Source organism: Ranitomeya imitator, chromosome 3 (genome assembly GCF_032444005.1).
Source record: "Ranitomeya imitator isolate aRanImi1 chromosome 3, aRanImi1.pri, whole genome shotgun sequence".
Lineage (NCBI taxonomy): Eukaryota > Metazoa > Chordata > Amphibia > Anura > Dendrobatidae > Ranitomeya > Ranitomeya imitator.
The window spans coordinates 139,523,310-139,550,145 of NC_091284.1; the positions used below are offsets into that span (position 1 = coordinate 139,523,310).

General features: G+C 43.2%; 1 protein-coding gene across 1 annotated transcript in view; it reads right to left on the bottom strand.

The window, feature by feature from the left end:
• The window catches only part of PPEF1 (protein phosphatase with EF-hand domain 1), a 108,689-nt gene extending 87,070 nt beyond the window's left edge, over positions 1-21,619 (bottom strand). Inside the window, exons 1-3 of the mRNA XM_069760064.1 lie at positions 21,557-21,619; positions 3,131-3,258; positions 1,048-1,114 (exon numbers count right to left, since the gene is read on the bottom strand). Coding sequence (XP_069616165.1) covers positions 1,048-1,114; positions 3,131-3,258; positions 21,557-21,611 — 250 coding nt within the window. The 5' untranslated portion in view covers positions 21,612-21,619. The remainder of the gene's footprint in view (positions 1-1,047; positions 1,115-3,130; positions 3,259-21,556) is intronic.
• Positions 21,620-26,836: the final 5,217 nt, after the last annotated feature.

Sequence of the window (26,836 nt, forward strand, 5' to 3'; positions counted from 1 at the left end):
GCCGTGCAGGAAACAGCGCTACATTAAGCGCTGTCCCCCCCACTGGTGCTGAATTCGCCATTCATATCTTCCCTGCAGCAGCGTTTGCTGTAGAGAAGATATGAATAAGTGTGTTTAAAATAAAGATCTATGTGCCCCCCGCCCTCCCACCCCATGTGCGCACCCCCCCGTCCCCCCCGCTGTTCTGAAAATACTCACCCGGCTCGTTCCCTCGACGGCGCTGCTTCCTCTCCTGGCCGCATCTTCTCCTGTATGCGGTCACGTGGGGCCGCCGATTACAATCATGAATATGCGGCTCCACCTCCCAAAGGGGTGGAGCCACATATTCATTACTGTAAATGAGCGGCCCCACGTGACCGCTCATACAGTACAAGGTGCGGCCAGGACAGGGTGCTGCGAGGGATCCGGAAGCTAGGTGAGTATTTTAATCACAGCGGTGGGGGCGCACGGGGGGTGGGAGGGGGGTGGGGACCTGGATATTGATTTTACACACTAATATTCATATCTTCTCTACAGCAAACGCTGCTGCAGGGAAGATATGAATGGGGCTTCAGCACGATGCCGGGGACAGTGCTAAACTTTAGCGCTGTCTCCGGCACGGTGCGTGTGGTACCCAGTGGGCACACGGGCGGCACACGTGCCGCACGTGTGCCATACTGATGTACCACAGAAACGCACCGGCACACGGACACGGATAATTCCGGTACCGATTTTTCCGGTACCGGAAATATCTGGACGTGTGAGACTGCCCTTAGAGCAGGAAGATAAGTGCTTACCGTCCCACTCCGGAGCACGAGCATATCATTTACTGAAAAAATCCTAACAGTGATTACACAAGAAACACAAGACAGATTTGTTCACCCCTGGTATCATTTTAATCAGTACAACAGCGCCAACATGACAATGCCTTTAGTTTACTTAGCAAAATCCCGTTGCCAGGTTCACTTTAAGTAAAAATCAGCTATTTTTTTAGAAAATATTCAGCATAAAAAAATCACCAAAAATTATAGTAGGAATGCAGCCTAACACTTATCTGGTAATTCTTACCTGGTCCTAGTTGTTGCTCATTAATCTGTGCATAGTGATCCATCATGAATGTAAAAAAATTGGAAAGCTGGAAAACGAGATAAGATGACTGGTAAAAACAGTGAAATAATACATAAAGTTGAATAGAAATAATTTTTGGTAAATGTCTGAATGCTAAACCTCCCTATGAGCCATTTCATGCAAAGCAAACTTCAGGCAGATATATGAAATAATATAAACAATGTGTCCTAGTGTCTGTCGTAAAGTTGCAGGTCTGCTTCAACCATACTCTGACTTCTATATTTCATTGGATGATGCAAATTATGCAGTTGCCGATTAATGGATTATTCCTTAAAAGTGTATTAACCTTCCTGAGTGATCCTTTAACCATGGTCATAGACCTCACCCTCCGCAGGAGGCCCTACCGAGCCAGACTGCACCAAATGGCTGTTAGTACTCAACTCGACCTACTGTGCCACTACTTACACTCAACTCACATCCTCCTTCTTAATATAAGATTTCTTTAGTGCTACCCTGTATAGCAACTAGTGATGAGCGAGTGTACTCGTTGCTTGGGTGACCTCCGAGTATTTGTTAGTGTTCGGAGATTTAGTTTTCATCATGGCAGCTGAATGAATTACAGCTATTAGCCAGGCTGAGTACATGTGGGGGTTGCCTGGTTGCTAGGTAATCCCCACATGTAGTCAAGCTGGCTAATAGCTGTAAATCATGCTGCTGAGGCGATGAAAACTTAATCTCCGAGCAGTTACAAATACTCGGAAGTCACCCGAGCGTGCTCGGGAAAACCCGAGCAACGAGTACACTTGCTCATCACTAATAGCAACGCAACACTCCGTGTCAAGATCTGTCGCCACCCCTGCAACTGTTAAAACTAAACTGTTAAAGCAGTGATTATTTTGTCATTTATGGATGAATTAGATAGGTTGTCCAAATTAATCAAAATTCTGCCCATAATAAAAAAAATATATACTAACCTTTTGCTTCAGCACACTGTCCCTAATGCTCTGCACTAGCATACTGTTTACATGGGCTGCAGATATCGCAGTCTGTATACACATGCGACTGATGCAGCCAAAGGCTACTTTCACACATCAGGTTTTTTGTTTCAGGCACAATCCGGCTAATTTGATAAAAACGGATCCGTCGCAAATAGTGAGAGAGATATTCCAGAATGGAAAATGCATGATTTCTGTTAAAAACTGGATCCAGTCGTTGGATTCAGCCATTTCTACCTGCGTTTCATACATTTTTGGCCGGATCAGTTGTTGTGCGGTTTTCCGCCGGACAGAAAAACGTTGCTCTTGACATTTTGTCCGTCCGCCGGAAAGCTAATTTTTGATGGATGTGGCAAAAACGTATGAAACGTTGGGACATCAGGCACAATCCAGCACTAATACAACTCTATGAAAAAAAAACCGGATCCGGCGGGAAAAAAACGGATCCTTTTTTTTTTCTTAAAGGGACACTGTCACCTGAATTTGGAGGGAACAATCTTCAGCCATGGAGGCGGGGTTTTTGTGTTTTTGATTCACCCTTTCGTTACCCGCTGGCTGCATGCTGGCTGCAATATTGGATTGAAGTTCATTCTCTGTCCTCCGTAGTACATGCCTGCACAAAGCAATCTTGCCTTGCGCAGGCGTGTACTATGGAGGACAGAGAATGAACTTCAATCCAATATTGCAGCCAGCATGCAGCCAGCGGGTAAGGAAAGGGTGAATCAAAAACACAAAAACCCCGCCTCCATGGCTGAAGATTGTTCCCTCCAAATTCAGGTGACAGTGTCCCTTTAAATTCACCGGATTGTGCCTGATGCAAAAAACCTGAGGTGTGAAAGTAGCCAAACACTGAGCCAAAACTCCAAGGCCACTGAGGCCATTGATTGGCTGCAGAAGTCACATGTGGTATATAAATTCAACAGTATAGCAATGGGGAGCATCAAAGACTAAGAAATGGAACGTAGGGTGGATATATATTATTTAATAATTTTAGCAGCATTACTGGCTGTGAGCATTTTTTTTAACTTAGCTTAAACAACAGCTTTAATATGCAAAATAACACTTGTATAAATAAAAATGTTACTGACCTGAAGCTGGGTCTGTTCTTCCGTATACTCTATAGACTGAAAAATATTGAGGGTGTAACGCCGTCTCATTTCTAACCTCGCCATGTAGAAACGATACCATCTCTGTATCAAAACTGCAGCTTTAATTACTAGTTGAAACAAAAAAGAGAGGATTTATTAAGGAGAAAACTGAAGTAACTATTAAAATGAGTAATTTAATTCGCAGGTCAGGTGTCCAGTCCACTCCTCCATGGCAGCACATCTTTACTTATGCTCTCCACATCATTAAATCAGGAAATTAGTGGATCTTTTCAAATTCGAATTACCAACGTCTATGAATTTTCCCCAAGAAATTGATTTGCAGGCAGTAAATTTGAGAATTTCAATACTGGAAAACTAGTAATGGCTAGGAATATACATGTTGGGGAAAGGAGAGAGACAAAGAAAAATAACCCCGCTGACCATAAAAGCTTACACCCTACAGGTGAGAGAGAGGATCACGCTAACCATAAGAACTTATACACAATAGGAGAGAGAGAGAACCACGCTGACCATAAGAGCTTATACTCTACAGGTGAGAGAGGACCACGCTGACCATCAGAGCTTATACACAACAAGAGAGATAGAGAGGACCGCGCTGACCATCAGAGCTTATACTCTACAGGAGAGAGAGAGGATCATGCTGACCATAAGAGCTTATACACAACAAGAGAGAGAGAGAGGACCACGCTGACCATCAGAGCTTATACTCTACAGGAGAGAGAGAGGATCATGCTAACCATAAGAGCTTATACACAACAGGAGAGAGAGAGTGGACTGCGCTGACCATAAGAGCTTCCACTCTACAGGTGAGAGAGAGGACCACGCTGACCATAAGAACTTACACACTACAGGAAAGAGAGAGGACCACGCTGACCATAAGAGCTTACACAAAATAGGAGAGAGCGAGAAGACCATGCTGACCATAAGAGCTTACACTCTACAGGTTAGAGAGGACCACACTGACTTTCAGAGCTTACACTCTACAGGAGGGAGAGAGGACCATGCTGACGATAAGAGCTTATACTCTACAGGAGAGAGAGAGAGGACCATGCTGACTATAAGAGCTTCCACACTACAGGTGAGAGAGAGAGGACCACGCTGATCATAAGAGCTTACACTCTACAGGAGAGAGAGAGAACCATGCTGACCATAAGAGCTTACACTGTACAGGTGTGAAACAGAGGACCATGCTGACCATAAGAGCTTACACTCTACAGGTGAGAGAGAGGACCATGCTTATATACTCTACAGGAGAGAGAGAGAGAGAGGACCAAGCTGACTATAAGAGCTTACACTCTACAAGTGTGAGAGAGGACCATCATGCTGACCATAAGAGCTTCCACTCTACAGGTGAGAGAGAGGACCATGCTGACCATAAGAGCTTCCACACTACAGGTGAGAGAGAGAGAGGACCCCATAGTCAGACCCTATAATGAGGCAGCACCCCTATAGTCAGACTCTGCAATGAGGCAGGCCCCATAGTCGGTGCGCCGATACAGTTACAGTAGCATAGCTCCGGGTGAGCCCCCTCAGAGCACCGGACCTGGGGCGCCCGCACTCTCTGCCCCCCTGGTAGCTACGCTACTGCTCTGACCATAAGACCATAAGAGCTTACACACTACAGGAGAGAGAGAGGACCACGCTGACAATAAGAGCTTATACTCTACAGGGGAGAGAGAGAGGACCACGCTGACCACAACAGTTTACACTCTACAGGAGAGAGAGAGGACCACGCTGACCACAACAGCTTACACTCTACAGGAGAGAGAGAGGACCACGCTGACCACAACAGCTTACACTCTACAGGAGAGAGAGAGAGGACCACGCTGACCATAAGAGATTACACACTACAGGTGAGAGAGAGGACCACGCTGACGATAAGAGCTTACACTCTACAGGTGAGAGATGACCACGCTGACCGTAAGAGCTTACACTCTACAGGTGAGAGACGGCCACGCTGACCATAAGAGCTTACACTCTACAGGTGAGAGTGTACTGACCATAAGACATTACATTACATTATTTATGTTTGTTTGTGGGAAATCTGTTTGGTGACGTACAGCACTCCATTATATACTGTCATACATCATTCTGAAACTTGCTGGTTTCTCTATTTTATTCTATTGTGGTTTCAGGTCTCTACAAATTTGCAGGTGTCCAGAGTAGCTAATGTAATGGGGCTTATAGCTGTGTTTTATTTGAGAATAAATATTAAAGTTATTCCCAATGTTTTATCAGGCAGAGAAGGACTTTATCAGTGATAACCAGAATAATGATTTGTACATGAACATCAATATCCAAGGGGCAATTAGTTATGATCACTAAACAGAATCACATCTTCTGCCACTGGTGACAAGTTCTCTTTAAGTGAACAAAAAACATAAATCGACTTTCAACTATGATTACCGTAGTTTGATGTTCTGCAACAATTAAGCTGTTTTTTGTCTATAATTTTCCTGGAGGCAAAAAGTAAACATTTACAATAAAAGCAGGAAAGCAAACAAACACCACAAAAAGAAACAAGATGTGACTTGTTTTAGCTATGTAATAAGAGGAAAGTGATATCAATAATCCAATACCATACTTGTAACCTGATTGACTCGCATTCCCTTCAGGTACAAATGTGTGAAGAAACATTATCTAATTTATAAGTGTTTTTTTTTTTTTATCCTAGCATAATAATTTATTTTTATGTCAGCTAGACTTTGTGTTCTTTCAATTTATCCATGAATAGTATAGCGCTGTTTAGAATGGAGAAAATATACCGTACTTGCCCATTGTAAAGTAATTACTTTAGGAGAAAGTGCCATACCTAGAAAACACTGGACTGTACAGCAGGCAAAACAGAATAACCTGCATGGTAATAACATACATAGTTAAAATATCCAATAACATTGTACTCTTAGACAGATTCACTGTTAAAGCAGTGCAAACCACAGAGCAGTGCCCATAAAATAATTAAAATCATAAAGCTGCGCTCACAGAGTACATACTAGTAATAGAATAAATGCCCCTACTAATATAACCAACCACGGTGCCCCTAAAATGCAAAACATATCTACTCAATAGTATCCATACATGGACTAATTTTTCCAATCTGACCTTAGTATTGGAGAACCTTTAGGTCAGAAGCGATACATAACTTCTAAGAGGGGATGTTTGGAATTCCAGCATTAATGGGGTTAAAAAGGAACTTTCACCAATTTTAACATGTAAAACTGACCACATCATAAAACAGTGGCTGCAGAGCTGAACAAAATTATTTTTATTTTTAAATTTCTAATCTTGACTGCATAGATATTATCTTGTAAAGTTTATGTTATATGCAGCGCCCCAGAGACCTGGTCGTTGCAGTAATGTCGCTTTGCCGCTAAGGAGGGTGATGTTATGTCTGACTGCACTAAAGGGGTTCATCTGACCAGGTATCACAAGCACTTCACGCTCCGGCCACTAGGGGGAGCAAAAGGCACTATTTACTAGGTCACTCCTCACACTGGTAAAACTAGGGGTCGGATAGGAAGTTAGAAGAGAAAGTAGCCTGGGAGAGCTCCAGGGAGGACCTGTCAGAGGTGGGTTCCTGACAGGGGCCTAGCAGAAAAGACTGATTGTTAAAGAGCCGCGCCTGCACTACCTTGAGGCGGCATCTTAGAAAGGACACGAAGAGAAGGATACTGTGGAGCAGTGAGAAACGGGATCAGAGTACAAAGGAGATAGAGCCAGTAGGAGTCATGCCCCGAGGATGGCAACATCCTACTGAAGCACGTAGCCGGTGGCCGGAGCACCGAGGAAGTAACAGACTCTACGCATTACTTCAAACAGCGGCAGGACAGTTAACTACAGGTTGGCTGTCTACCTTACATTACCTAAACGGACATAGGAGGCAATCATGGGAGAGGGGCATCGCTAGGGTCCCAGAATAACTCCAGGCCTACGTATCATACGGGTGCGTCCTAGCCATATCATACTGGGGGATAGAGAGAAGAGAGAGGACAGATACGACAGTTGTGAGGACTATCCCGTGGTGCTCAGCAGGGAAGGACTACAACTCACAGGTGCTAGAAGGTAGACACTGATTTCCACCTGCAAAGGGAACTCTGGATGTGCCTTCGGACCGCCGGTCTCAGCCAGCCCTGTTAGCAGTGTTCTGGATTGCGGATCCTGGAACCTTCAGTAAAAAGGTAGAGAAGCTGCAACCCTGTGTCCTTGTTATTCCTCGCGTTCTGCACTACGCACTATCACCTTTTATTGGACGCCCCTTAGCAGGGTCACGGACCGGGTCTAGCCACCGTGACAACCCCGGACCGAGTGGCCCTGTGTCTGGGGGAGCTCCATTATAACTTATGATAAAACCAAGTGGGCGTCTCGGAGATTCTTTTCTGGGGGTATAAACTGTTTTCCTCTGTATTACGTTGACCAATCAAAAGCAGCAGGCTTCATAGAAGGAAAAAAGAACACACCCCCAGAAGGTGAAAAGAACATGCCTTCTCCTGTGAGATATAATGATAGACATTCCTAATATCTACAGCTCCATGTAGAGTAAAGTACAGCTCTCTTTACAAACACCTCATATCAGTGGGAATATAGCAGACCTGAAAGTTCTGTGAGAGGAAAGCTGTAGCTGCAATAGGTGTTTGTAATGACACTTAGCTCTGCAGTATTATACAGTACACAGTTGCTAGAGGAATCAGGGCTGAGAGGAGAGCAATCTGTCATAAATGTCGCAGAGGAGAAAGCATGTTCTTCTGACCGTCTAGGGGCATGTTTTTTTTTCCTGGCGACACCTCTTGCTTATGACTGGTCAACACGGTCATCATGCTGGAGAAAAAGTACACACCCCCAGAAAAAAAAACTCTGATAAAGCCCTTGTGGGCTGATGATAAATTAGAATCTGAACTTTACAAGCTAATATCTAATAATTAAAAAAAGACAAAAAAAATTTTCTATTCAACTCCATGATGTGGCCACTTCAACATGCTAAAACTGGTGAAAGTCAGCAGCCCCACACAAAAGTTGTCTTGTCGGTTTTATGCAACAATGACCACAATGAGTTTGTAGAATACTGGGAAATTAATAAGCCATAATTTCTTCCTCTTTTAGAGTTTTAGTGTGACGATAACAATCTTTACTAAATTACTTTTTCATTTTGGAACTTTTGATTTTGTAAAAAAAGAAGGAACAAAGTAGACGTCATTATAGGACAAAGAAAAAAAACATTAGAACAACCACATTCCCAAGCCTCTAATACCTCTGAGGACTTTATTGTTCACAGTGATCTGCTCATTTTGCCTTCACAAGATTATGCTTTACATCTTTTTGTTAGGAAAATAACAAGAATAATTGGCCAATAAGTTTCAGAGGAGTTTGTAAATGTAGAGGACCGCTGCCAAATGTTTTAGTGCTCTTTTATTCATCTGTTTTGCATTTATTGCTGCAACTATGCAACATGTATTTCAAATATTTTCTTTATGAACATGCATAAATAATTCTACCCAATGGGATAGATGAGGCGGGGGATGGTAGGATGGAGCTGCAGGACAGTGAAGCAGCAAGCTGGGTGAGAGTTGGAAGGCCGGGTAGAGGGAAGAGTGCCAGAGAGGCTAGTCCTGATCTGGCACACCCTGATAAGTTTGCCAAGTTGGCAGATGAGGGGGGTGCCAGTACAGGGGTAGCACTGCTGCAGCCAGGCATGTCCTCTGAAAGCTGGAGGAGTGACTGCTCCAGTAAGGAGGGAAATAGGAGAGCAGGGCAGGCCAGACAGGTGCTGGTAGTGGGGGACTCAATTATTAGGGGAACAGATAGGACAATCTGTCACAAAGACAGGGATCATCGAACGGTGTGCTGCCTACCTGGCGCTCGAGTCCGACACATCGCTGATCAGGTGGACAGAGTACTGGGAGGGGATGGTGAGGACCCAGCGGTCATGGTGCACATTGGCACAAATGACAAAGTTAGAGGTAGGTGGAAGGTCCTTAAAAACGATTTCAGGGAATTGGGCTACAAGCTGAAAGCAAGGACCTCCAACGAGGTATTTTCCTAAATACTGCCTGTACCACGTGCCACGCCAGAGAGGCAACGGGAGATTAGGAAGGTTAATAAGTGGCTCAAGAATTGGTGTAAGAAGGAGGGGTTTGGGTTTCTGCAGAACTGGGCCGACTTCTCAGTTGGCTACAGGTTCTACGCTAGGGACGGGCTGCACCTCAATGGGGAAGGTGCAGCTGTGCTGGGGGAGAAAATGGCTAGAAGGTTGGAAGAGTGTTTAAACTAGGAATTGGGGGGGAGGGTATTCATTTTATAGGAGGGGAAGATAGTGCAAATAGAGACCTGGGCACAAATAAGGAAATTCGGGGTGGCGGTGGGGTTAGATCAATTAATAATTTAAGAAAGAATAGAGGTACAGAGAGGAACATCAAGTGCATGTATACTAATGCCAGAAGCCTTGCCAACAAAATGGATGAATTAGAATTAATGGTGTTGGAGCATAATTATAACATGGTGGGGATATCTGAAATGTGGCTGGATGAGAGCCATGACTGGGCTGTTAACTTGCAGGGCTACAGCCTGTTCAGAAATGACCGTACAGATAAGAGAGGGGGTGGGGTGTGTCTATATGTAAAATCGTCCTTAAAACCCATCCTGCGTGATAATATAGGTGAATCTAATGAAAATGTAGAGTCCCTGTGGGTGGAGATAAGGGGAGGGGGAAAAAATAATAAAGTACTGATAGGGGTTTGTGATAAGTCTCCAAAAATAATGGAAGCAATGGAGAATATCCTCGTAAAGCAAATAGATGAAGCTGCGACTCAAGGAGAAGTCATTATTATGGGGGACTTCAACTACCCTGAAATAGATTGGGGAACAGAAACCTGCAGTTCCAGCAAAGGTAATCGGTTTTTGACAACTATGAGAGACAATTACCTTTCACAATTGGTTCAGGACCCAACAAGAAGGGGGGCACTGTTAGACGTAATATTAACCAACAGGCCAGGCCGCATAGCAAATATAAGGGTTGGGGGTCACTTGGGGAATAGTGATCACAAAATAATAAGTTTTCATGTATCCTTTAATAAGATGTGTAGTAGAGGGGTTACAAGGACACTAAACTTCAGGAGAGCAAATTTCCAACGGATGAGAGATGATCCTAGTGCAATTAACTGGGACGATATCCTGGGACATAAAAATACACAAAGAAAATGGGAGACGTTTAATAGCATCCTGGATAGGACCTGTGCACAGGAACCCAATATGGCTAAATAGAGCTGTAAGGGGCGCAATAAGTGACAAAAAGAAAGCATTTAGAGAATTAAAGAAAGTAGGTAGTGATAAGGCATTAAATAAATACAAAAAATTAAATAAATTCTGTAAAAAGCAAATCAAGGCAGCAAAGATTGAGACAGAGACTCATTGCTAGAGATAGTAAAAATAATCCCAAAATATTCTTTAACTACGTAAATAGTAAGAAACTAAAAAATTAGAGTGTTGGCCCCCTTAAAAATAGTCTGGGTGAAATGGTGGATGAGGATGAGGAAAAAGCCAATATGCTAAATGACTTTTTTTCATCAGTATTTACACAAGAAAATTCCATGTCAGACAATATGATCAGTGATAACAAAAATTCCTCATTAAGTGTCACCTGCTTAACCCAGCAGGAAGTACGCCGGCGTCTAAAAATCACTAAAATTGACAAATCTCTGGGCCCGGATGGGATCCACCCCCGAGTACTGCAGGAATTAAGTACAGTCATTGATAGACCATTATTTTTAATCTTTAAAGACTCCATAATAACAGGGTCTGTACCACAGGACTGGCGTATAGCAAATGTGGTGTCAATATTCAAAAAGGGGCCAAAAACTGAACTCGGAAATTATAGGCCAGTAAGCTTAACCTCTACTGTGGGTAAAATCTTGGAGGGCATTCTGAGGGATGCTATACTGGAGTATCTGAAGAGGAATAACCTCATGACCCAGTATCAGCACGGGTTTACCAGGGACCGTTCATGTCAGACTAAACTGATCAGCTTCTATGAAGAGGTAAGTTCCGGACTGGACCAAGGGAACCCAGTGGACGTAGTGTATATGGACTTTTCAAAAGCTTTTGATACAGTGCCACACAAAAGGTTGATACATAAAATGAGAATAGTGAGGATAGGGGAAAATATGTGTAAGTGGGCTAAGAGCTGGCTCAGGGATAGGAAACAAAGGGTGGTTATTAATGGAGCACACTCGGACTGGGTCGCGGTTAGCAGTGGGGTACCACAGGGGTCAGTATTGGGCCCTCTTCTTTTTAACATATTTATTAATGACCTTGTAGGGGGCATACAGAGTGGAATTTCAATATTTGCAGATGACACTAAACTCTGCAGGGTAATCAATACAGAGGAGGACAATTTTATATTACAGGATGATTTATGTAAACTAGAAGCTTGGGCTGATAAATGGCAAATGAGCTTTAATGGGGATAAATGTAAGGTCATGCACTTGGGTAGAAGTAATAAGATGTATAACTATGTGCTTAATTCTAAAACTTTGGGCAAAACCGTCAATGAAAAAGACCTGGGAGTATGGGTGGATGACAAACACACATTTAGTGGCCAGTGTCAGGCAGCTGCTACAAAGGCAAATAAAATAATGGGATGCATTAAAAGAGGCATAGATGCTCATGAGGAGAACATAATTTTACCTCTATACAAGTCACTAGTTCGACCACACTTAGAATACTATGTACAGTTCTGGTCTCCGGTGTATAAGAAAGACATAGCTGAACTAGAGCGGGTGCAGAGAAGAGCGACCAAGGTTATTAGAGGACTGGGGGGGTCTGCAATACCAAGATAGGTTATTACACTTGGGGCTATTTAGTTTGGAAAAACGAAGGCTAAGGGGTGATCTTATGTTAATGTATAAATATATGAGGGGACAGTACAAAGACCTTTCTGATTATCTTTTTAATCATAGACCTGAGACAGGGACAAGGGGGCATCCTCTATGTCTGGAGGAAAGAAGGTTTAAGCATACCAACAGACGCGGGTTCTTTACTGTAAGAGCAGTGAGACTATGGAACTCTCTGCCGTATGATGTTGAAATGAGTGATTCATTACTTAAATTTAAGAGGGGACTGGATGCCTTTCTTGAAAAGTATAATGTTACAGGGTATATATACTAGATTCCTTGTTAGGGTGTTGATCGCGGGAACTAGTCTGATTGCCGTATGTGGAGTCGGGAAGGAATTTTTTTCCCCAATGTGGAGCTTACTCTTTGCCACATGGGTTTTTTTGCCTTCCTCTGGATCAACATGTTAGGGCATGTTAGGTTAGGCTATGGGTTGAACTAGATGGACTTAAAGTCTTCCTTCAACTTTAATAACTATGTTACTATGTTACTAATTGATGACAAATTCTAAATGTATGTGCACACTAATTAGCCATAAAATTAAACCACAGCCTAATATCTGCCCCCCCCCACCTGTCAAAAGTAGGATATGTTAAGCAATAACTGAACAGTAAGCCAAGTTGTGATGGCAAAATGACTGGGTCAATTCATCTCTAAAATAGCAGAATGGTTTTCTGATCATGAAAAATGATTCTCTCAGCAAGTAGCAATTAGTACCTATCAAAAGTAGTCCAAAGTAGGACAATCGGTGAGCTAGCAAAAGGGTCATTTACACCAAAAGTTTGAGGATCTATAAGGGGAGTGAAGACTTGTCTGTCTGGTGCGATTCCTCATTAGTACAGTAGCAATCCTACTGCAAAACAAATTTATGAAAAAGTTAATTAGGCTGGGTTCACATTGCGTTAGTGGGTGTCCGCTGACGGAATCCGTTACATGGCGCAATTAATGCTATGTAACGGATCCGTTAGTGCACCCATTGACCGCAATGTATCTAACGCATCGCTAATGTATGCCATTTTTGGCATGCGTTAGCGATGTCCCGTTATTTTCTGACGGACCTTGAATGCTGCTTGCAGTGTTTTTGGGCCCGTTCTCGCTAGCGCAGATCGGGCATCTGCGCTAGCGGGATCGCTAAACGCAATCCCTTTTTGTACATTGCGTTAGCGCATTCCGTTAGTGTATGCGCTAAACGAATTGCACTAACGCAATGTGAACCTAACCTAAATCCTGGTTACAGAAGAAAAGTGTCAGAAACACCATGCATAACAGCTTGCTGCATACAGGAATGCATAGTTGCAGACAAGTCAGTGTACCCATGCAGATTTCTGTCCACCACTGAAAGCAACTACAGTGGTGACATGAGCATCAGAATTGGACTAGAGGGTAATGGCCGAAAGTGATGAAGTAGACTTGCACAACATTAGTTTTAATGCTAAGGGTGATCATTGTACATCTCTTATCCAGACCAGATCAGATCTGAATTGTGGGACATGGCCATTAATGTATTATCGGCGGAAAGGTGAGTATAACTTTGCTTTTTTATTTTTGTGGAATAATAAATGGGTAGAAGAGGGTTGAGGAGTTTTTATTTCAAATAAAGCACTCTGTATGTTTATTTCAATTAAAGTACTTTATTACATTTAACTATGGGCTTACTAATGGATAGGTGTCTTATAGAAGCTCTCCATTTCTAACCTGTGAGCTTGATGTCAGCGGCCATAAAACATCTGACATCAACCCCACAACTATTACCCCACTTGCCATCGCACCAGGGCACGCGGGAAGAGTGAAGCTAAGCCACAGAATTGGCACATCTTATGGACGTGCCCTTTCTGCGGTGGCTGAGGCTGATGTTCTTCGTCTCGGAGGGGGACAATATCCATAGCCCCTTCTTAGGCAATTAATATTAACCCACAGCTGTATGGACAGAGAGCAGTGGTAGATGGGTATATTAATACACTCACATTACATGCACATATACACACATTTATTAAAAAATATAAATAGGAATACCATATATACTCGAGTATAAGCCAACTCGAGTATAAGCCGAGACCCCTAATTTTGCCACAAAAAAATGGGAAAACTTATCAACTCGAGTATAAGCCTAGGGTGGGAAATGCAGCAGCTCCTGGTAAATTTCAAAAATAAAAATAGATATCAATAAAAGTAAAATTAATTGAGACATCAGTAGGTTAAGTGTTTTTGAATATCCATATTGAATCAGGAGCCCCATATAATGCTCCATAAAGTTCATGATGGGCCCTATACAAAATACACCCCATATAAAGCTGCATAAAAGGTTAATGATGGCCCCATAGAATATTATGCCCCATATAATGCTGCGCAAAGGTTGATGGCCCCATAAGATGCTCCATAGAATATTATGCCCCACATAATGCTGCACAAAGGTTGATGGCCCCATAAGATGCTCCATAGCATATTATGCCCCATATGCTGCTCCATATAGGTTGATGGCCCCATAAGATGCTCCATAGAATATTATGCCCCATATAATGCTGCACAAAGGTTGATGGCTTCATAAGATGCTCAATAGAAAAATATGCCCCATATTCTGCTCCATAAAGGTTGATGGCCCCATAAGATGCTCCATAGCATATTATGCCCCATATGCTGCTCCATAAAGGTTGATGGGCCCATAAGATGCTCCATAGAATACAATGCTCCATAAAGGTTGATGGCCCCATAAGATGCTCCATAGCAGAATATACCCCATATTCTGCTCCATAAAGGTTTATGGCCCCATAAGATGCTCCATAGCATATTATGCCCCATATGCTGCTCCATAAAGGTTGATGGGCCCATAAGATGCTCCATAGAATACAATGCTCCATAAAGGTTGATGGCCCCATAAGATGCTCCATAGCAGAATATACCCCATATAATGCTCTATAAAGGTTGATGGCCCCATAAGATGCTCCATAGCATAATATGCCCCATATAATGTTCCATAAAGGTTGATGGCTCCTGTTGTGAACTGGTGATTTAGAACCACAATGGACCTGGTGGTTAAGAGCACTGAAAATGACCTGATAGTTACTAATAACATAGGACGAGCTCTGAGATGTGGGAACTCTGCTGACCGCAATCCCTAATCCTATCACACCACACTAGAGGTAGCCGTGGAGCGCTCCTGACCAGACCTAGGCGCCTCGGGCACAGCCTGAGAAACTAGCTAGCCCTGAAGATAGAAAAATAAGCCTACCTTGCCTCAGAGAAATTCCCCAAAGGAAAAGGCAGCCCCCCACATATAATGACTGTGAGTAAAGATGAAAATACAAACACAGAGATGAAATAGATTTTAGCAAAGTGAGGCCCGACTTACTGAATAGACCGAGGATAGGAAAGATAGCTTTGCGGTCAGCACAAAAACATACAAACAACCACGCAGAGGGCGCAAAAAGACCCTCCGCACCGACTAACGGTACGGAGGTGCTCCCTCTGTGTCCCAGAGCTTCCAGCAAGCAAGACAAACCAATATAGCAAGCTGGACAGAAAAAATAGCAAACAAAAGTAACACAAGCAGAACTTAGCTTATGCAGGGCAGACAGGCCACAAGAACGATCCAGGAGAGAGCAAGACCAATACTGGAACATTGACTGGAGGCTAGGAACAAAGAACTAGGTGGAGTTAAATAGAGCAGCACCTAACGACTTAACCTTGTCACTTGAGGAAGGAACCTCAGAAGCCGCAGCCCCACTCACATCCACCAGAGGAAGCTCATGGACAGAACCAGCCGAAGTACCACTCATGACCATAAGAGGGAGCTTGACCACAGAATTCACAACAGGCTCCATAAGATGTTCCATAGAATATTATGCCCCATATAATGCTCCAAAAAGGTTGATGGCCCCATAAGATGCTCCATAGAATAATATGCCCCATATAATGCTCCAAAAAGGTTGATGGCCCCATAAGATGCTCCATAGCATAATATGCCCCATATAATGCCCCATAAAGGTTGATGGCCCCATAAGATGCTCCATAGATTATGCCCCATATAATGCTGCACAAAGGTTGATGGCCCCATAAGATGCTCCATAGAATAATTGTGAGGATTAACTGTGGAGACTATAGGGTGGACCCACTGGACCGTGACAACGAACTTCCTATGGGCGAGCTGAACATGTGCACCACCCCCTATACAGAGAGCGTTAGGGGCAGACCCGAGGGAGACTATCGCCACAGCAGCTGGTAAGGATGGACGGACAAGAAAGCAACTAATAGGGATCAGTAAGGACTAACGAGGAGACAGGATCAGGGAAAGCGTGGGAATACGGACTGGACGGAAAGGATGAGCAGGAAGGCAAGACGCGGGAGCAGGGACTGGACGGAGGACACGGGCAGACAGGCTGGAGAATGGAACACGGACAAGGTGGAGGAGGGCGGCAGGCAAGGACACTGGAACATGGACAGAACGGAGGACACCCAAAGGCAGGCACTAGGAGGGAACAAAGGAGAAGACCAGGATTAGCTAAAGGATACAGCAACGGGAAGTGAGTGGCGAACAAAAAGGCAGGAAGGAACGCAGGAGAGACGTGGAGCCAGATTCACTTGTGGATCACAAATGAGCATCAGGCATGGCCAAGAGGAAGAGGCTGCCTAATGAGGGCAGTGCAGTGCAGTACTTCCGGGTTGGAGTCCTCCAGGGAGATAGAGAGGGCAGGCAAGAGACCAAGCTCAGAAGTGTGCGTGCAGCGCTGAACCCAGCACGCATGCGCACCCGTCGTGAAGCATGAAGCAGAAGCCGGTTGCGAGCGCTGAGGAGGAGGCGGTGCCAGGCAGGGAACAGCAGCTGCGGGAGCGCGCCGGGACACCGATGAAAGGTAAGTATGGCAGGGCTCAGGAAGCGGCGGTGGCAGGGAAGTGACAATAATATGCCCTGTATGCTGCTGCTGCTGCGATTAAAAAAAAAATGACAAACTCACCTCTCATCACTGGGCGCTGAGTGCCGGGGGCCTGAGTAGGCGGGGACACTGGCGCGCTACGGGGGCCAAGTACCGGAGTCTCCGCTGGCTCAGGATAACGGCACTTGCAATATTCACCTGTCCCCGTTCCACCGCCACGTGCCGCTGTGTCTTCCGCCTCTCCGCAGTGATTGTTCAGGCAGAGGGTGCCTCATCTCTCCTTACCAGCCTTTCATCTCCTCTCCTTACCAGCCTCTCATCTCCTCTCCTTACCAGCCTCTCATCTCCTCTCCTTACCAGCCTCTCATCTCCTCTCCAGCCTCTCATCTCCTCTCTAGCCTCTCATCTCCTCTCCTTTCCAGCCTCTCATCTCTTCTCCTTTCCAGCCTCTCCCCTCCTTTCCAGCCTCTCCTTACCAGCCTCTCATCTCCTCTCCTTACCAGCCTCTCATCTCCTCTCCTTACCAGCCTCTCATCTCCTCTCCTTACCAGCCTCTCATCTCCTTTCCAGCCTCTCCCCTCCTTTCCAGCCTCTCCTCTCCTTTCCAGCCTCTCCTCTCCTTACCAGCCTATCATCTCCTCTCCTTACCAGCCTCTCATCTCCTCTCCTTACCAGCCTCTCATCTCCTCTCCTTACCAGCCTCTCATCTCCTCTCCTTACCAGCCTCTCATCTCCTCTCCTTTCCAGCCTCTCATCTCCTTTCCAGCCTCTCATCTCATCTCCTTTCCAGCCTCTCATCTCATCTCCTTTCCAGCCTCTTATCTCCTTTCCAGCCTCTCATCTCCTTTTCAACCTCTCATCTCCTCTCCAGCCTCTCATCTCCTCTCCAGCCTCTCGTCTTCTCTCCTTTCCAGCCTCTCCTTATCAGCCTCTCATCTCCTCTCCTTTCCAGCCTCTCCTTTCCAGCCTCTCCTCTCCAGCCTCTCCTGCCTCTCCTCTCCAGCCTCTCCTCTCCAGCCTCTCCTCTCCTTTCCAGCCTCTCCTCTCCAGCCTCTCCTCTCCTTTCCAGCCTCTCCTCTCCTTTCCAGCCTCTCCCCTCCTCTCCAGCCTCTCCTCTCCAGCCTCTCCTCTCCAGCCTCTCCTCTCCTTTCCAGCCTCTCCTCTCCTTTCCAGCCTCTCCCCTCCTTTCTAGCCTCTCCTCTCCTTACCAGCCTCTCATCTCCTCCCCTTAGCAGCCTCCCCTCTCCTCACTCACTCACATCAGCAGACTCCCATCTCCTCTCTCACCTCACTCCTCTCTGCAGCTTCCTGTGAGTCCTCACACACTGCCCGCCTCCTCTCCCTGCTCACCGCCGACTTCAGTATCTTCTCCCACAAACATTACCTGCTTCTCTGCAGTCTGCTCCAGTGCTCCTCAGCCTCTTACATTAAAAAGAGCGCGCAGCGAGTCACATGACCGGCGTCAGGACCATGATAAACTTGGGCTGCTGCTGCTTAAAGGTACAGCACCCATTTCTGCCCCATACAGTAGTCAGGGCAGCAATGTCCTGATGGTGGCCCTGCACCCGAGACCCCCTCTCTCCGCAGCAGCCGGGACTGAGGTGGGTGGGCGGGGCGACCCCGGAATTTAAAAAAAAAAAAATATTTATTTTTTTTAAACTTGCTCAGGTGCCGCCCCCTGCATTGTCCCCGCCCTAGGCACGTGCCCTCAAGTGCCTAGTGGCAAATACGGCCCTGGATACTGGACTCATGAACATTAGTATTATCTAATGTGAGAGAGGACTTTAGTTGCTTGTAGGTTACCCTAGGTATGTCTGTACCTGTAAACTCACAAACTTTTACACAATTTGCTTTTGGAGTGATCTCTTTCATTCACGCTATAATACACTTTCACAAACACATGTTGTGAAGATCAGACTTTGATAAATCAAAAGCACTCCAATCAAAACTTTTATCCTCTTAATACTGTATATTGCAATCATCATATTATACACCACTGTGTACTTACAATTTCTCATTTTGCGCCTTTCTACTCAGCTAATTCTTCTCATTTCCATTAGGATTATGACATCACCTGATTAAAAACAGACTAGCTGAATCCTTCTAAGCTCTAGGTAGAAAGAGGAAGTTTATTTTCGCTGCATGAGCCATCACTGAAAACGTTTCTGGCAGGGAGGAACAGAGGAGCAGCTGGGTCAGGAGCTGAAAAGGGAGATGACTCATGCAGGAAAAAGAGACTTCCTATTTCTACATAGAGCAGAGAAAAAATAATAATTAACTGGATAGAAAGGCAAAATGAGCAATTATAAGTACACAGTGCTATATAATATGACAAATATATTACAAAGATAAAAACTTTGAAGACAGGAGTGCTTCTTTAAGTAAAACAGGTCATCTACCCACACCTGTTTGCTATCCCATTGACTGAAAACAAAAGACTATAGTTTTATGCTCCAATTGTCTGCTAATACTAACGGTTCTTATACTTTTTCAGATGGCTAAGTCTAATATCTTTTACTCATTTGTTTTATGAGGTTCTATTTTCCTAGTTTAAGGACTTGTGTGAAAATCTGATGCAGTTTTAGGTAAAGATGTATGCAGAAATATTGAAAATTCGCATGGGTTCACATAACTTCAAGCACCACTCTTGTTGAAAAAATGGAAACTAAATTTTCAAAATATCTCAACTTATTCAGCATTTCGTATGAGCAGCACAGAAAGAAATACACGCACTTACAAGCGTCGGCATGATGTCAATGAGGTTATTAATTGATATCTAAGGAATGTTCTGCCATGCTGAATACATTTGGACACACAAATCATCAAGGTACGCTGCTGTCAGCCCCTTTTCAATTACTGACCAATGACATCTCAGCTGTGTTTGATGGAAGTCAAGTCTGAAGATGCTGCAGGACATGGTAGCACATTTAGGATACGTAGGCTGCTCACAGTAGCAGATCTGGTCTTATTGTGTTAAAAAAGTGACTCCTTGACACTTTGGAAAAATGGCCGTATTACTGGTTTCCCAACCAAATCAATAGAACGCCGAACTGTCAGTGTACCTGGAATGAAAACTAAAGCGGACTCATCGTTGAAGAGCATAGACTTACATTCCAGCCTCCACTGCTCCATTCCTGACTCCAGTCTTCAACATGAGAGTATGTGGGCAACGCTATAAAAAGGCCTTCATCAGGTAATGTCACACCAATCCTACCTCCAGGATTATGATGTACAGTGGTATAATGGGAGCTGCAAGAATCAGAGCCGAGCCTGATCTGGCATTTCAAATAAAATATAGTTAGAAGATCAACCGGGGAACCATAGACAGATGAGACTATTCATAGAATGTTAGAGTTGGAAGGGACCTCCAGGGTCATCCTGTCCAACCCCCTGCTCAATGCAGGATTTACTAAAGCATCTCAGACAGATGTCTGTCCAGCCTGACTAGTCTGGTTCTGTGACGTTTCAGGTGATAGACAGGTCTCTCGCTATGGAACATACATGTCAACCATCTAGATAGAAAAGTTGGGGGAGAAGCAGCGCCACTAGTCTTGTCACCAGCTATGTTTTTTTGCTGGATCTTTCTCTGGCATTTCAGAGAAAAAATACAGTTAGTTTTAATGATGTTGCCATGTTCTGACCTTGGTTTATAAAGGATGAATCAAGTGAAAGGCTCCCTTTATTAACCTAATTGATATTGATAGCAGCCAAGAAGTGTAAAGGTACGGTCACATTTAGCGACGCTGCAGCGATCTAGACAACGATCCCGATCACTGCAGCGTCGCTGTGTGGTCACTGGAGAGCTGTCACACAGACAGCTCTCCAGCGACCAACTATGCGAAGTCCCCTGGTAACCAGGGTAAACATTGGGTTACTAAGCGCAGGGCCGCGCTTAGTAACCCAATGTTTACCCTGGTTACCAGCGTAAACGTTAAAAAAAACAAGCACAGCGCCGGGGGACAGACACCGGAATGTAAGTATGTAGGATTTTTTTTTTTACGTTTACGCTGGTAACCAGGGTAAACATCGGGTTACTAAGCGCGGCCCTGCGCTTAGTAACCCGATGTTTACCCTGGTTACCAGTGAAGATATCGCTGAATCGACGTCACAAATAGCAAATCTAGAGGTTTTGAAAAGTTTGTTTCCATATCCTCATCATTTGCATATAAATATCAATAGCGTGTCTATCAATCATTTTATTTCCATAAGTCCACAACTTTTTCTTCTTGGCTTTGCAATTTTAATTTAGGGGAGTGTATAATAATACCATTAGATTATGTATATTATATATGCATACATACATACTGTTTACAATTGCTCAATTTGCAATCAAAACACATGCATGCACACAAAAAACAAGGATCCATTTTTTGAAGTCCCAAAATGGTGTTTAGGTGTAAGTGAACACAAAATTATTTTTTTTCTTTCCTGTAGTGAAAACTCTAATTTATATATAGAATTTCTTTTTTATTATCTTTAGTTTTTAGGAGGTGTAATATATAAATACAAAACGAAAAAAAAAATACTACGAATATACCCAGATAGTCTAATGGTACACTACTGACAAATATGCAAGTTTATGACATTAGTTGCATTTTATATGAAAACTTTATATTGAATTAATATTAATTTCTAGACCTACTTTAAGCACTTACCATTTTCAGACTTTCTGCCTTGATATTCTGTCTTGACAGATGTTCCACATCCCATGACTTCAAATCTTATGCCCACTACTATGGCTCATACAGTCTAAGTCTTGTGACTGATGTTGTTCCAAATCCCAAGCTTGTTTGCCTTTAACCGCTTTGGTCCGTGATACAAAGGGAAGGAGGTGTGTCACATAAGAAGAATAGCGAGAAATTAAATTACATGGATTAGCAGAGTGTGGTTTCAAAGGGACTGCTGCATCGAAATCATTAATGCTTGTTATGAAGCACCTCACATGATGAGGATCTTGTAAACCAGATTCTCACTGAAACATCTGCTCGATATTACATCATTTCAATCACTGGAACTTGTAGTGTATGAAAAATAAAAATTATGATGTCACTGTGTATCTTAACTTTTACATTTCATTATTTTTCGTTTTCTAGGTAAAGCAAAGAAAATTAAGGAACATGCATAATCTAATGTTTTCTAGGAGAACTGTTCAATAGTAGGTGGATTTTATACAGAACTAATACTATGTTCACTTCTACCTTGATGAGTATGTAAAAAAATCCCAGATGAAATGCTATATTTCCTCCAGAAAATTGACGAATACTTTAATAGAAACATGTCAGATCCCATTTCATTCGAAGGATTCCATTGGGGGCCATTGTTGTGCATCATTTGAAAGATCCTGCACTATCATCACTTAATTTCTGTTGATCGTAAAGCAGAACATTGGAAATTAGAGCAGTTGTGAACAGAGCCTTACATGTGTACTAATAATGTTAATGGCCAACATTTTTAAGAATCTTAATATATTAATGGAAGACAATTGAAAATTGAGGTCTTCTACACTTTTACAGAATGAAGGAGTGATGCCATCTGAATCCCACTGTTGTGTTCTGAACAGTCCAGGTTACCCTGGATTATCACAGACTCTATAGTGTGCATGTCATAGGGTACACATGAATTGGCCAATTTATGTATTGGCGAATTTATGTAATTTAAGTATTCTCAATTTTTCATATTTTCTAGTCCAGTAATGCAATTCAAATTTCATATATTTCATGTTTGCATGCTATAGCGCTACAGAGTACTGATTTATTTGTTGGTTATATATGGAGATGGCTACTCTTAGTAAGCACCTGTTCACACCTGATTTCTGTTTGGAAGTGACGGTCAGTCTTTTGATATTTGTATACATAGGCTTTCTGACTGAGCACTCCGCCCCTCAGCCTCAGGCATTTTTTTATTACAGCAGGATCCTATTTTCCCATAGAAATGTAGACTTTAGTCTAAGAGAGGATTCACATTAGGGTCCCAGCAATGAGAATCGCCTTATCGTGGCTGCCGGGTACACATGAATTGGCCAATTTATGCACTAAGTATTCTCATTTTTTCCTATTTTCTAGAGCAGTAATTCAATTCAAATTTCAAATATTTTATGTTTGTATGCTCTAGCGCTACAGAATGCCACTTTATTTATTGGTTACGTAATCCATAGTGTTAGGAATACCATCTACATACCATCAACAATGTTCTAGTGAATGATGATGTCACAACTAGTGAATTTACATTAGGTACATCTAGTGTTAAGAAATGCCTTTAGGTAGTGGTTGCAGAACCTGAGGTGTACAGGGTTGAAGAAGGCATGGCTGGGTCTAAGGTCAGTGTCGGAGTCAGTACTACAGACAAGTTCATTCCACTGGTGCTAGGCACGTGGCCAACCAGTATCTGTCAGATTTACTATAACTTTATACCGCAAATTGTTCTAATTTATAGACAAAATCTACGCCAGTCCAATATGTCCCAAATTGTCTAAAAGGCATGCACATTTTAATAAATGTAGGCATCTTTCTCCAGTGGCTTCTATTGGTGAGAGGCATTTGGAATGTTTACCCCCCCCATCTTTTCACAGTTACAAATTACAGAAGTAAAGACGTCTTTGGTCGTTTCTTAAAGTATTTTAATTTGGATCAAAGTTCAGGTCACTTTTTCCAACCTTCCATTTTTTATTCCCTAAATTGTGTTTTTATAGGCGGGAAAAACGACTATTTTAAATCACTAACACATTTGAAAAAAAAACTGTTAATGCATAAGATATTTACTTAAACTAAGATAACTTGTGCAACATCTGGAATTCAGTAAAAAATATGGACTAATACCACATCATAGTAACATAGTAACATAGTAACATAGTTAGTAAGGCCGAAAAAAGACATTTGTCCATCCAGTTCAGCCTATATTCCATCATAATAAATCCCCAGATCTACGTCCTTCTACAGAACCTAATAATTGTATGATACAATATTGTTCTGCTCCAGGAAGACATCCAGGCCTCTCTTGAACCCCTCGACTGAGTTCGCCATCACCACCTCCTCAGGCAAGCAATTCCAGATTCTCACTGCCCTAACAGTAAAGAATCCTCTTCTATGTTGGTGGAAAAACCTTCTCTCCTCCAGACGCAAAGAATGCCCCCTTGTGCCCGTCACCTTCCTTGGTATAAACAGATCCTCAGCGAGATATTTGTATTGTCCCCTTATATACTTATACATGGTTATTAGATCGCCCCTCAGTCGTCTTTTTTCTAGACTAAATAATCCTAATTTCGCTAATCTATCTGGGTATTGTAGTTCTCCCATCCCCTTTATTAATTTTGTTGCCCTCCTTTGTACTCTCTCTAGTTCCATTATATCCTTCCTGAGCACCGGTGCCCAAAACTGGACACAGTACTCCATGTGCGGTCTAACTAGGGATTTGTACAGAGGCAGTATAATGCTCTCATCATGTGTATCCAGACCTCTTTTAATGCACCCCATGATCCTGTTTGCCTTGGCAGCTGCTGCCTGGCACTGGCTGCTCCAGGTAAGTTTATCATTAACTAGGATCCCCAAGTCCTTCTCCCTGTCAGATTTACCCAGTGGTTTCCCATTCAGTGTGTAATGGTGATATTGATTCCTTCTTCCCATGTGTATAACCTTACATTTGTACATCCATGTACAAAGGATTCAAAGTATCTATATAAGGCCAGAGTCACACTACAGCGAGATACGGCCGAGTCTCGCTGGTTAAAAACAAGTTCGGGCACCGGCACTCCGGAGCGGAGCGTGCGGCCGCATAGCAATACATGGAGCTACACGCTCAGCTCTGGAGTGCCGCTGTCAGAGCTTGTTTTTAACCTGCGAGACTCGGCCATATCTCGCTGTAGTGTGACTCCGGCCTAAGAGATGCATCTGAGTTACAGCTCTGGCAAAAATTAAGAGACCACCACATCAAAATCCTGTCATGGGCAGCCCAATCGCCAGACCTGAACCCCATTGAAAACCTCGAGAATGTAATCAAGAAGTCAGCCATCAAAGAAGAACTGCTTAAATTATTGCGCCAGAAGCAGTGTGAAAGACTGGTGGAAAGCATGCCAAGATGCATGAAAGCTGTAATTAAAAACTCCACAAAATATTGATTTCTGAACCCTTCCTGAGTTAAAACATTAATATTTTTGTTTCTAAACGATCATGAACTTGTTTTCTTTGCATTATTTGAGGTCTGAAATCACTGTTTTTTTTTTTTATTTTGACCATTTCTCCTTTTCAGAAAAAAAATACAAAATTTATTGCTTGGAAATTCGAAGACAATGTTGTCAGAAGTTTATAGAATAAATGAACAATTTACATTTTACTCAAAAATATACCTATAAAGGGAAAAATCAGACAAACTGAACATTTTTCAGTGGTCTCTTAATTTTTGTTAGAGCTGTATTGTATTCACTCGTACACAAGATGTTTAGCTGTACTTATTATTTCGGAGATACAGATTTAATTTATAATTTATAAATTTATAATGTATTAATTATAATTTATAATTAAAAGGTTTAACGTTCTTAACTTGATTTTGCCATTATTTTACCCACACAATTATTAAATCATATACATTCGAGATTTCATGAGATGAGACATACATAACACTGTACCTGATTTCCCCATTAAAGGGAATCTGTCACCCCAAAATTCGCCTATAAACTGCGGCCACCGCCATCAGGGGCTTATCTACAGCATTCTGTAATGCTGTAGATAAGCCCTGATGTAACCTGCAAGATAAGAAAAACAGGTTATATTATACTCACCTGGGGCGTTCCCAGTTCTGTTCTGGCCCAATGGGAGTTGCGGTCCGGGTCCGGCGCCTCCCATCGTCATACGATGACGTCCTCTTCTATTCTTCCTACCGCGGCTCCTGCGCAGGTGTACTTTGTCTGTCCTGTTGAGGGCAGAGCAAAGTACTGCAGTGCGCAGGCGCTGGGAAAGGTTAGAGAGGTCCGGCGCCTGCGCACTGCAGTACTTTGTTCTGCCCTCAACAGGACAAAGTACACCTGCGCAGGAGCTGCGGTAGGAAGAAGAGGACGTCATCATATGAAGATGGGAGGCGCAGGACTCGGACCTCGACTCCCATCGGAGCATTACAGAATGCTGTAGATAAGCCCCTGATGGCGGTGGCCACAGTTTATAGGCGAATTTTGGGGTGACAGATTCCCTTAAAGACATCATTTGTTGCTGTAGGCTCAGGAAAGGCAATCACAGAATGTTTATAAGGGTAATTTAGTTAATAATCTCAGATAGTTAAGTTTCAGTGGAGACACAACATTGTATCTGTATTTTTCACAGTTGACAGCATTGCAAAAAATTCCAATGTCTGGTGTAATATGCAAGAATACATACATACAATATGCAAGAGGTTGATTGATTTTGGAAATAACAGGATTGAGATTGTGTTTAACGCATGATTACTGATTTAATGGGAAACACAATCAAAGCATAAGAACTCTCTGAAACCATTGACTATACAAGAGAAGTCATGTGGCCTCTTCTCCATCCTTTCATGCTAAAGAAACCATTTGAGTGCTGAATTAATCAGAACTAACCCTAACTTGAATTTTTCCATTTGTTCTTTTTTTCAGTTGTTTCTTTTAAGTTCTGTGAATAAATACAATCTATATTCAGGGATGTGTCTATAGTGGGTGCAAGGTAAGCAACTGCATCTGGGCCCTAGAGCCCAGGGGAGCGCAAAATACTCCCAATAATAGTATTGGGAAAAAAATACTATAAAAGTCTTGTGATAATTGGGGGCCCAGTGTTCCCCACCCCTAATAAGTGTTATCCATAGACTTGAAACAAGAAAGGCTGTCAGTCATTGAATGAGACCATTCACTAGACTCCTAAACAGTGATGGGCAAACCCATGGACGTTCATGTCCAGCGGGTTTGTCCAAGTATCTAAAAAAAAGTTCAGTCCGGG